This window comes from Epinephelus lanceolatus, chromosome 3, assembly GCF_041903045.1.
Source record: "Epinephelus lanceolatus isolate andai-2023 chromosome 3, ASM4190304v1, whole genome shotgun sequence".
NCBI classification, from domain to species: domain Eukaryota; kingdom Metazoa; phylum Chordata; class Actinopteri; order Perciformes; family Serranidae; genus Epinephelus; species Epinephelus lanceolatus.
The window spans coordinates 18,331,777-18,344,088 of record NC_135736.1 but is presented as its reverse complement, the minus strand read 5'-3'; the positions used below and the strand labels follow the sequence as shown (position 1 = coordinate 18,344,088).

General features: G+C 41.3%; 1 protein-coding gene across 1 annotated transcript; it reads right to left on the bottom strand.

Moving 5' to 3' along the window:
* Positions 1-276: 276 nt before the first annotated feature.
* LOC117256037 (pre-B-cell leukemia transcription factor 1-like) lies at positions 277-12,003 on the bottom strand. The gene is made up of 8 exons (XM_033625330.2): positions 11,092-12,003; positions 9,627-9,700; positions 3,687-3,931; positions 2,333-2,523; positions 2,071-2,206; positions 1,752-1,908; positions 859-945; positions 277-615 (listed from the first exon to the last, which is right to left on the bottom strand). The coding sequence occupies exons 1-7, from the start codon at positions 11,274-11,276 to the stop codon at positions 902-904; spliced, it is 1,032 nt and encodes a 343-aa protein (XP_033481221.1). The 5' UTR covers positions 11,277-12,003; the 3' UTR covers positions 277-615; positions 859-901.
* Between the last annotated feature and the right edge of the window lie 309 nt (positions 12,004-12,312).

The window sequence follows — 12,312 nt, the reverse complement described above, 5'->3', positions numbered from 1 at the left end:
TTGTTTGAATCAAAGAAAATTTTAACAACCGTCGATGCTTTTATTCAGTTTTGGTGATGTCTGCCATTTAGATGTTTTGTTGTTGCTGTTGAACTTTTATTTGCATTTTCTCAGCGACAACCTTTTCTTAAAAAAAAAAAAAAAAAAAAACTTAAACGAAAAAAGACATAATAAAATTGTAAATAAATCTACAGTTGGTTCAAGACTCCATACAGGCCCTAAACCTTTATACAATGCATGATACACTAAAGATGGACTAATACATCAAAAAAAAGGTTCTTTTTATCATTTATTTATTTATTTATTGTTTTTAAAAAATCAAAGAAAAATGGTGTAAGTAATAGTAAAAAGAAAAAACAACAACTGTCAACACATTCGTAAAGTGAGGGGGTTGAAAAACTCAGAGAGATGTTAGAAAAGAAAAACGAATAAAGTTGCAGAGATTTGGTTATGCTCCGTCTGTGGCTCGGCTGGAGGTCGGCCTACATTCTGGGTTGCGCAGGACGAGGAGGGGAGGTGGAGCAACAGCTGGAGGTGACGTAGTGCTTGCTCCCTGCTGCTCTGGGTGGGTGGAGATCAGAGGAGGAATCACCATTCCTGCCAGCCGTCACCACCCTGCACAAACAGACGTTCAGAGTGGGAGAATTCAATTTTAATGTCAATGTTTCCTTTTAAAGCATCAACCCAGTGTCCAGTTTCAGTTGGTGGTGTGGTGCAGGATATGCAGAGGAACTACATCAGTAGGGTTTACAGAACGTGTCACACCATAATACATGCATACAGGGAAAGGCTGTTACCATGACTACTCACTTGGAGAGTGTATAACTATAGCAACAGTGTGTGACCATAGCAACTTACATGGACACAGAGATGGGGGAAGACAGTTCCTCCACGCATGTCCTCATAACCTCCCGTCAGGGGTGTAACACGGAGCTGGGTATCCTCCTGTTGGCGTACAGGGAACACACATTTTAATACTTTAACCAGCATACTGCTCCACACAGGGCTGGTTTTAGACATACATGAGCTAGATGGGTGACTTGGGAATTACCAGGTGGAGGGCTGCCAAAGAGGAAGTTATGGCTACACTAAAGGGGATGCATTATGTTTTTCCTTAGTTTCTGCCATATATATATATAACGTTGCAAAGTCAGATATTCATATTAAATGTGGCCAAAATTTCAGCCAATGAGGTTAACATATAAAAGTAGTCCCAGGGAGGCTTCAGACCACTCTGAATATTGTTTCCAACAGTGTTTTGTACTTTCGAGATGAGCTGATGTCAGATTGTAACAGATCTTTTCAGTCTTTATATGGTCATCTGCTTCAGGCGCACTACTGCAAGTGTTAACACTACATACACTGCTACATGTAGCTACATGCTAACGTCAGGGACACATGTAATCTTGGTTGCTGATGTTAATTTTTTAGGTCGCTAGAACTTTTATTAGGACTCCCCTTCACTGGCCATTGACATGTGGTCTCTTGGCATCATGTTGGGGCACATGAGGTTTGTTTTTGTTTTTTTGTTTTTTGCCCACTGGGTCGCCGAAAGCAGTCTAGGAGCAATCTCCATCAGCATATCCTCAAAGTATTATCTTTTACCTTTGCAAAAGTAAATTTGTCCTCAACATTCTTATGGCTAAGATTAAGAGTGATTTCTTTCCTTTTTTTCCTTGTTTTAGTCGCATGATGAAAATTGTAAAAACAGGATTTATCTTGGCAACAGGAGGTGTGTGTGTGTTGTGTACCTGAGTTTGGTGTGGCTGGGGAGTTGGCTTGGCTCGCCTGTAAAGATACACTAGCAGCGTCCACAGCTGTCTTCACAGCATACCGGTTAGCTTCCTCCTGCAACTTTGCCACGTTCCTTTTATAGCGAATCCTCTTGTTTCCAAACCAGTTGGCCACCTGAGAGAGTTAGAAGTAAAGACAAATTGAAAAGTAAGCCAGGAAATCCAGCTGCCGTCATTACACTAAACCACATCCAAGTATGTGTTTTCAAGTACTTTATCAACTTCTTCATGCTCCAAAGTCCCTTATTTTTCCCCAGTGTGTCTTTGACGTCCTGACCTGAGAAACAGTGATGGAGCACTTCCTGGCCAGATCCTCCTTGGCCTCCTCACTGGGGTAGGGGTTTGCCAGATGGGAGTAAAAATATGTATTCAAAATCTCTGCCGCTTGCTTGCTGAAGTTTCTTCGTTTCCGCCTGACAGAGAAGAGCAACAATTAACTGTCAGCAAAAACTCTTTGTCATGATGCTGTTAGCACGCTGTCAAAGGCTGGAGGATTAAAGCTGAGAGGATAAGGGAAAATAAACAAGTGCAAACCCCACCTGGCATCCAGGAACCTGGAGCGTAGGATCATGACGGCTTCACACGTGCTCTGCTTTAACTGCATCTGGATGGTGCTGAACTTGCGATGGATGATTCCCACCATTCGCTCAATCTCTTTGGGTGAGATGGGCCGCGTGCGGGACTGTTCTCTCAGCAGGTTCATCACGTGGTCGGTGAATTCATTGCATGCCTGTACAGGAGGAAAGGTGAGTAGGTCAGGTGTGAAGGTGACAGAGAGAGAGAAAAAATTCAAACGCACAGAGCCCATTGGTCTAAAGTCAGACTTTCACATATTTACCCAGATGTGAGCCTTAGTTGTGACAAATGTTCAAGAGGTGAGGCTTCTCTTTTTCACAAGTACTGGAAGGACATTTTCCAAACCTCACCCTCAATCCACAACTTTGACCTGCAAGCTAACCCCTTTCTTCCCCCTCTTTGGCACCATCGGAGAGGATAATGTACACCTGACTCCCATCCAACGTCCTACACTGTCTTTTGCCTCTCTGCTGGCCAGACGGGCAGTTCTAATCAGTTGGAGGGATGCTGCTCCACCCACCCATGCCCAGTGGCTGAGGGATATCATGTCCTGCCTTAATCTTGAAAAGATTTGTTACTCAATTTGTAACTCAGATATAAAAAAAAATCCATAAGGTTTGGGGCCCCTTTCTGAAATACCTCCAGAGCTGTCAGTTAAATTGAAGATTTTGTGTGAGTTTCTTGGTGCTTTCTGTCAGTGTGTACTCTGATAAAGTACCCCATCATTCTGAACCTGCCTTTTAAGAGGCATCTCTCACCCTCATCTGTCATTTTTTGTACTTTTCAGGAGATGGAGGACCGTCCTATCGACGATATTCTGGCTGTTTTTAGGAGCAAGTGGAATGGGGAGGGTTGTGATTAGATTTCATGCTTTGTTCCCTGTCATCTATATGCTTTAAGTTTGATACCTGTTGTGTATATGCATTGTGTAACGTTGTTAAAATTGAATAAAAATATTCTTGATTCTCTTACTATCAAATCCATTTAAGCCTTAAGATAACCGCCTGGTTTTACTCACTGCACTTGTGCCCAAAACCCTGCTGGATCCATAACTTTGCTTCCTTGGCATATCAAAACCAAAATATTTTATTTAGTAAAAGCTTCTTGTACTTAAGTGTGAGTGGCTCAGTCATATGTTAAGCTGTCATAGAAAAACAAATGTATGAAATGATCAGTGAAGTAATATTGAATTAAAATAAGAAATTATTCTGTAATTATTACAATAAACAATTTATGTATTTTCTTTTACTCATGTTGCATCACAGCTTTGTTCACCACTTCTTTTCCAGTTTTACAATCACTATAAAAATATCCCACCTGTTGATATTTCTCCAGCTCAGAGTGGTACATCCGTCGTATCTGAGCGAGCTTCTCTTTGTACTCCCCGTGTTCTACACTCCCCTCATTAGGCGACCCTCCAGCTGCCGCAGCAACCACTGCTGCAGCTGCAGAGGCCCCGCCCCTCTCGGGACCTGCAACCCCCTCTGCTAACAGCATGTTGTCCAGTCGCATGATCTGAGGGTCTGGACTGTCTTCTTCTTGGGCACCTCGGATGCTCAGAGCTGCGGAGACAGACAGAAACAGTCACACATGAGATTTGATTTTCATGTACCATACTCACCCGATGCTGTACTTTATTTGTATTATTATGTTGTTGTTTGTTCAGCTTTGAGGGGTATTGCCAAGCAGATACACTGCCAGGTGGTAATAACACTACTTCCATTTAAATAAATCCAGAGTTCAATGCTTCATATGTTCAAAATGTGGAGCATCTTTTAATCAGAGGCACTGAGAACAGAAGGAACTAGAGAGCAGAGACTGACGGGTGAATAAAGCGGAAGAGGAAAAGGGGAAGCAGAAAAATAACTATATCCTGCTCATGTAAGACTTAAATGTTCATTCATAAATATCTGCCTCAGCTGTGTAAACTGGAAAAACAGGATGCACAGCACACTGCACACAAAGTAGTTACTACATGACATCAGGCACACAACCTGCTGGCTTTCAGTCAAACTTTAAGCTGCTTCCAAATATTGTAATTGCTTCCAATCAGTAGCCTGTTTCAATATGTCAAATTTAAATTCCTTACCACATCTCTGTAGTCTTTGTCTTACTGTTTAACTATTTGAATTAATGCTGCGTTATGATTTTAAGTACAAACATGCTGTGAACAAAATCCATAATAAAGTAATGAAAGAATCACAGAAAACAAGGTTTGTTTTTAAGTTAGGTGTGCACTGAATACCTAACAGCACAAGTTGTAACAACTCGATGGAGTTTGAGTGATCTATGCACAACCAAGGTTCCCTTCACAGCCAGCAGAGAGCACTATCTCACAGTACATGACCCACAGCAAACACATTCGCACACTATATTCAGATTCTCTCATTTTGCTCCAGACTCACTTTTCTCTGAACTGTCCAATCAATAGAACGTCCTCAAACGCAAGGTTGAAAACTGCATTTCCATAAAAAATATCAATCTGCAAGACACTTTTAATCTCAAATGTCCTACACACTGTCTTCCTAGACAACCCCTTGCAACAGGCTTTAAAGGTGAGAATGATAGTGAAACAATACAAAAACCTTCAAAGGAATTTAGCTTTGCCTCTTAGAATCAACTATAAAGCACAAACAGTGCAGCTGAAAACGTCAGAGAAGCCATTGTTGAATAATCCCAGAAGAGCTGACAGTATACTATAAATACTGGACGACATAAGAAACCTCTGTTACATCTCTATTTGTTGGAGGCGGTGAGGAGATCAAGTGGTGTCTGTGCTCTAGGGCAACTGGAGTGAGATAGAAAAAGACGAGGCGGGAGCAGAGAGAGACGCAGACAGCAAAAAACACTGCCGGGAGGAAGGTTTACATATGAAAACAGAAACTGTTGCTGTGCTGGTGATGCCAGCTTTCCTTGGCATCCCCATGCCTTAAAGAAAAACAGCCACACATACACATGCATCCTTGCACACACACAAACACACACACACACACACGCACACAGCTGTTAATTAACGGCAGCTCTTAAGGAGCAACTAAAGACCCGATGAAAAATTAAGGCTCATTTGAGAGGTCGTTAATTTGCACAGTTATGCAAATGAGGTGGCAATTACAAGGTATTTCCAGAGATCACATTCATAATCCTGCAACGAGGGCAGTGACAGCCTCCGCATCTGGCTAACAAAACACACACACACACACACACACACACACACACACACAGTCTATAAACACTGACAATCTGTGATGGACTCCAATTTATCTAAAACTAGTGATTTCCCGAACCATATTACAGTCACATGGTTGTATTATTTCATCCAAATATGAGTATACTGCACCTAACACACTGTTGTGCCAGATTAAAATCTTAATAGATAAAATATGATCCAATAACTCTCAAAGTTATACATGTGTCTGACTGGCAGGTGCACCTGTGTGAGCGTCTGCCATGGCTACAGGTCACTGTAAAGAAGAATCCATCAGTTTCTCAGAGGGCAAAGAGGGATCATTACCAGTTTAAAGAGAAGTGCTTCTCCACCTCTGCTTCCCCCCTTTTCCCTTCTTCCTCTACTTCTACATCCAACATCCCAGCCCCTCTTTTCCCCTGACTCATCATTCACTAACTTCAGTTCCTCTCTTTCACTTCTCAATAAATCATCTTTTTTTTCCCCTTAAATTTTCTGAGAGAAAAATCTGAGTTGGAAAGGAAAAGCATTTAAAGAAACACAAGTTTTTCATTTACTGTGACAGTAAAATACACATAGAGTTTATTAGGTGTACTGAGAGGTGTTTCTTATGATGGTGTGTCTTTTGTTGCAGATGCTGCTTGTACCCAGGTGTCTGTAGCCAACAGTGCTACTCACACCTGGAGTATAAATAGCCGATTTGGCTTTGGCTTGATGTATATTCCTGGGCGCCCTGGTGACATCGAAATATGACATCGACACAAAGGGTCTATTCAGCTATTCTGTGTACACAGTGTGCATTCAGCAGCTTTATTCATCCTAAAAACTGAAAATAATGTGTCAGCTTAGTCTAAAAATAATAAGCCAACGTTGACTCACACGGAACTCGAACCCCAGTCTCCTTTGTCTGACCCATTCACCCACCACATCCCACTCCATCCATGGACTGTGTCACTCTTTATACTACGTCACCTGACACCCTCTGGCAGTACGTTTGTATGTTTTCTCATAAATCTACTATTTTAATCTCAGAGAACATACCTAGTACTAGCCCTAACATGACTTATTTGCCGTGATCCTAACCACCTCTATTATGGGTGTCAATAGCCAACAAAACTGTTTCAACAAGCACTTAACATTTTAATCTTCATGAAGGAAGGATTTACTGCAGGACAGTTGTATTAGACTGCACAAGTTTTAGCTGGATTTACATTATAAACTAGTAACTGAGTGTATAACACAGGAGTCAAAGCAGGAAGGACAACATGAGAGAAAAGGAGAGACAACCACATTTAAAAGGGGGCAGGTCCAATTACTGTTAATTACTTTTCACTCATTTTTAATCCAGAGTTTGGGTCAATCGATAACTGTGTGTACAAACACAACACGCTCACACACAGTGGGATAAAGGATAAAGACATGAGCTGTGGTCCGTGACACCTCGTGGAACAGAGGGAGTAAATCCAGCTTTGTGAGCCCAGTTGGAGCCGTGGGTGGTAAACTGTCCCCCCACTGAGAGTCTGTTAGCAGTGAAGGCTGACAGTACTCAGGGGTCTGGAGATTATCAACTGTCTGCCAATCCATGAAACGCAACCATTACTGCCTCTTCCTCCAACTCATCCATCAATCTGCCGTGCCCTCGCTCTTGTCATTTTGTTCTGTTTTCTTACTTTGTCCTATTTTGTACATTGTAATCCTCACAGAAAATATGGATGGTAAAAATAGAGAGTTGTATCGGGAATACTATGACAAAGAAGTCAGGAAGGACCAGAGGACGGTACAGGAAGCACATATTCTAATAAAAACAGCAGTGTCTTGGACTGTCGCTGTCATGTGACGAGTTATTTTTAATGGTTCTAACTTGAGACTCAGGAAGAGAACGAGACACTGACAGCAGGATGGCAGCACCAACTTGACAGAGAGAGGAGTAATATATATTCTAAACTTTCACTATAATCTAGATGTGCAGACTGTCCTTAAAACTTCATAGCCATAAAAATGTTTTTCAGAGCAATGCGTTTCTTTAAGAGTTTTCATCATAATAGAATTGGTCAAATCAGTGTGAAGGAGAAACGAGGCACCAGTGGAAAGTAGAATGAACAATTGTCTGTGTGTGAATCAAGATACCGACCAAGGGTTCAAAATACATTTGATCATTCATACCAGTTAAACGCTTAAATAATATGCTTAATTAAATATGAGTCATTACCACTTAAACAATCCAGAGTTCTGGACTAATAGTCCAACAAATGCACTGTTGTGGACTCCCATTTGAAGCCTTGAGCGTGGCAATCTGGCCGACGTCATCTTGTTTTATGGAGCCAGAAGTGACCATATTCGGACGAGAGGGCGGAGCTGTGAAGGAACGAGGGGTGGATCTGATTGAGTACCTGGGGACACCATGCATGCTAAACTTGTCAACCACAAGGTAGCCATGGCCTAAAGCAGGGGTCGACAACCTTTAATGTTAAAAGAGCCAATACTGGCCAAAAAAAGAAAATTATCTGAAGCCGCAAAACATATTTGAATATCAAGTCTAAATTAGCCCATCAACATTACAAAAGGTAAAAATCCTCTATTTTCTCCCAAAACTATTCCTTTTTTGGATTTGGAATCCATAGCTAGCCTTAGTAGAGAGACTCCAGGCCACTGCTACTGAAGTTCAGCAAAATTTAGAGGAAAAGGTACCATGTCATAGACATTTGATGCAGAATTTAGTTGATGAAACATTAAAACAGTTTTAATTCAATGTATAGGCCACACATTTTTACAGCTGTACAGTGCAATAATCAATTTAGGCCTACAATAATAACAAATGAAAATCTAAATGTTAAAAACATAACTGTTATTGACTTCCATATAATTTTACCTTAAAGCCACAGGAAGCCAATGGAGAGGGTCTAAATAGCCGCATGTGGCTCCAGAGCCGCAGGTTGCCTACCCTGGTCTAAAGCATACCCTGCTTTATCGTCTACTTCTCTCTAAATGGGACCATAATTTACAAAACGAATATCATGCTGTATTGAAGAGGACTTGAAACTAGACAGTGAGACCATGATCTCATTAGGAAAATATTAACTGAGGTAATAAATAAAGTGGGAAGTAGGGTTATTTTCTCATTGACTTCTCCACAATCTGACTTGTTTTTTGCAAACAGTGGAGTCGCCCTCTGCAGGCCATTAGCAAGAATGCAGGTTAAAGGCACTGGCGCATTGGCTTCACTTCTCAGACCAGGAGATTACCCCTTAGGCAAAACTTCCATTGTCCAGCTGCTCAGGGATATTAATCAGTCGTTTTTAAAGAAACTATACATTTGTAGCCAGTTTTGAAAGATTTACGTCTTCAGTGGGAACAAATGGCAACAGACAGGATAGAGAAATCGTGGGAACACCAAAGGCAACGATAGGCTTTCTCTGAGCCAGTACTGTGCTGTGAGAAATACACAACTGAGCTGAACAGGCAGATAAAAGCAACTTTGTGGCTGGTTTGGTAAATCCAGGCTGTTAAAGTGTTAAAAAACTGAATGACAGTGAGTAGGTGAGACAACTAGTTGCCTTGGAAACTCTGCATCCCTCCTGGTGCCGACCACAGGGTTCCCAATTCAAGCTAAGTGAATGAAATGAGGTAATAACAAGGGCTGCTCTGTAGCTCCCACAGTTCTCTGTGCTTTCTGGTGAAAGGAGTTCTCCACTGAAGAGCCACCTAAAGATGATTATATCACAAGTAAAACACAAATTTGGGCCCTTTACTGTAAATTCTAATTCACTGCTGTGTCAGTGGGGTCAGACTGAATGTCAGAATCAAATATTTGGATAAAATCTTTGCGACAACCATCCTGCTGTCAGTTTATGCTGCTTGTGCACATTTATAAAGTTTAAGGAATACTTCACCCACAAAATGACCAATTGTATATCAGTTAGTCTGCAGTGTTACCTTGAATTCATGAAAAAAAAACTTTTTTTTGCATGCCTCAATGGAAAACGGCAAACATATTGACTTACTGATTGTTTGGGGACAACCTAACTTGCTGATGAGAAAATATAAAGACACCAGAAAGCAAGTAGACAACTTACCTATCCTTTCTTTGACCTCACACAGGACACTGAAGAGAGCGGGCTTCATTCTGTGGCAGTTTAAAGCATGTTTCCTTAAATGGAAAAAATAAAGGCAAAAAGACAGAGACTGTGAATTATTGACCATTCTTTGGTAGACCTCATACTCTATTGGTTACAGACACTGACATCCATCAACAATAGATCATGGAGACACATAGCAAGTCAGTGGTGAACAGACTGGATTCAGATATGTGAGTGTGCAACCAGACCTGAAGCCTTTGACTGAAAACAGGCCTGAGCACATAGCTGTCTAATTCATCTGAACTTACTCACCTCGGTGAAGACAGAGAAGACGTATGCACAATCATGCAGAAACTCTGAAACTTAAAATGGAAGTCTACGTGTAAAATGGATGGCACAAATAATCAATAGTGCCATATAATGTCATACTGTTGTCTTCTAATGCAATATTGATACTCTACCAGTGTTGTGACACTTTGTTAAATCACTGAGGCATGGGTATATATTCTTTTCCTACATATATTTGATCAGAAATATGCTGTTTTCTTACTGTTTTTGCCAGTTTTTAAATTTGTGGATCCTGTCATGTCCTTATTGCTTTTAAAATCTCTACACAACTTGGTGTAGGATGTTTTATGCCAACTTGTTAAAAAACTATGTATGTAATACAAAGAATTCTTCAAGAAGTGAACACAAACAGAGCTTGATTTAGCTAATTCCCGTTTTGTAAAAAAGAGATTCACTGAAATTAAATCACAATGTAACGTCAAAAAAGATCATAAGCAGAGAGTGGTAGACAGACACTGCATTACACTAGGTAGCATTGGATGAGTGAATGACGCAAAAATGTGGCTGGACTAATGTATTTATTTATTTTTAAAGGGTATATCTTGTATTCTCATAGATTAATTGGTTTTCCTAAACATGTATTCCAGTATTGCCTCTGTCAAGATGCTATTTTGAGCAAAATACTGCTGTTAGTGACAGGAGTTGGTTGATATGATTGAAATGATCAATAATAATAAGGATAATGTCGCCTATTGGTGTTGCAAATGTAAGAAAAATCACATATACAATGAACCATGTGATGTTGAAACTAGTGAACTGCATTCCACTGTTCAACTTAACTCGAAACCAAAAGTATACAACTCATTTAATTATTCGATTAAAAGAAAAGGAATCTGCAACTATTTAGATAGTCATAATTTTTCAGGCAAAGCTCTACTATGGACAAGATGGAGTCCAGCAGCTTTGCACTGAATGCTGTTGATTAGGCTTGTGGGGTGAAAGGTGGTGATGCACAGCTGGAGAAGGGGCACACAAATTCCAACAGTATTGTGGATGCTTGTGTGTGTAAAACCATGCATGCTTGAGGGGATACTGTGATGATGATTTGACCCTGTGCAGACCCAACACCAGCTCTTAAACATGTTCTGCCCTCTATCAGGCCTTGTGTTATTACCTGGCCTGGGCTTCATCCAGACTCTCATCTGTGATGACCATGATCTGCTGGAGGATGTCGCCAATGTCCTGCTGCGGCTGACCCAGGTTGAGATGTTTCCTCATGTTGTCAGGATCATCCACATCTTCATGGGACAGTCCAGTTAGTCCAATATGACCCAGCATCATGCCGGCCTGGTCCTCCATACCTACGATGTGTCTCTTATTGTGGAGGGAGGGATGGGAGGAGGAGGATCTCTACAAAAGGGGTTTTCCTACTTCAACTTTCAGCACTTAAAAAATGAGGTTGAAAAGTTTCCCAGAAAAAGAAGCATACAGGGGAGGGTTGCCTCAGCTGGAGCTGCCTGCTTATGTTTGTCTGAGTAACAAAGAAAAAGAGAGAGGTGCAGCATTTGCTGAGGCTGTCTGAGGAAAACAAGACAACGCTACAAAACTAAGGCTGTGGAAACTGTGGCTCTTCTTTGGCATGGAAGGGCACGGCTCAGAAACACTGGCCTTTACTGTTGTTTTTATGAGCAGCCTGACGCGCGTGCGTACGTCTTTTCTTCCCCCTGAAAAAAAAACCGACCAAGAGGCTCCAGACAATTAACAAAACTGTGTCGTTACAAACCTCATTCCTTTTCTGAGCGGCTGCTCGGCTCTTGCGGGTTAAATCTCGGTCTGCACGGTGCTATAGATATATCTAATGACCCGGGAGCCCCTTTGATGTCGTCGTCTCCGCCTGCTCTCCTTTTATCCATGAGTCCCGGATACTGCTCGGTGATTAAAAGTGAGAACCTAAGAAGACGGTGTAGGAAAGGTATCCCCGGGGACCTTCGTCTGTCCGGTTCCGTCCAAAGTCCCACACAGACGGGTTTAGTTGGTGCTTATTGCTGTTTTCTTTGCCTGTACGGCTGCTGTCCCACTCCTCCCAGAAAAACACCACAGAGCAGTACAGACCTCTGTGAAGCCACACAGCGTGAGAATAGACTACTTCCGGTCAGACATTTCACACTAATACACTTCAACACGTATAACAGGATTAAAGATGCATGTTTACAGTCATAAGGATTAATTTAAATCAATAAACAACCTACTTTTTATATCCTTCCCAAGATTTTTACAGCGTGCAAAATGCAAAAAACTGCCAAATGGTCTAACTTTACCAGGGGTCAGCAACCTTTACATCAAAGGAGCCAATTTTGCCCAAAAAAATAAAATCTGTCTGGAGAACATTTTTGAG

Bases quoted from the DNA above. Each gene is read 5' to 3' on its own strand.
- LOC117256037 (XM_033625330.2), bottom strand. From the start codon at position 11,276: ATGGAGGACCAGGCCGGCATGATGCTGGGTCATATTGGACTAACTGGA. The intron at 9,701-11,091 runs GTAATAACACAA...TTTCCATTTAAG, and splicing joins CTGGATGAAGCCCAGGCCAG to GAAACATGCTTTAAACTGCC. The intron at 3,932-9,626 runs GTAAGTTGTCTA...CTGTCTCCGCAG, and splicing joins TGAGGTCAAAGAAAGGATAG to CTCTGAGCATCCGAGGTGCC.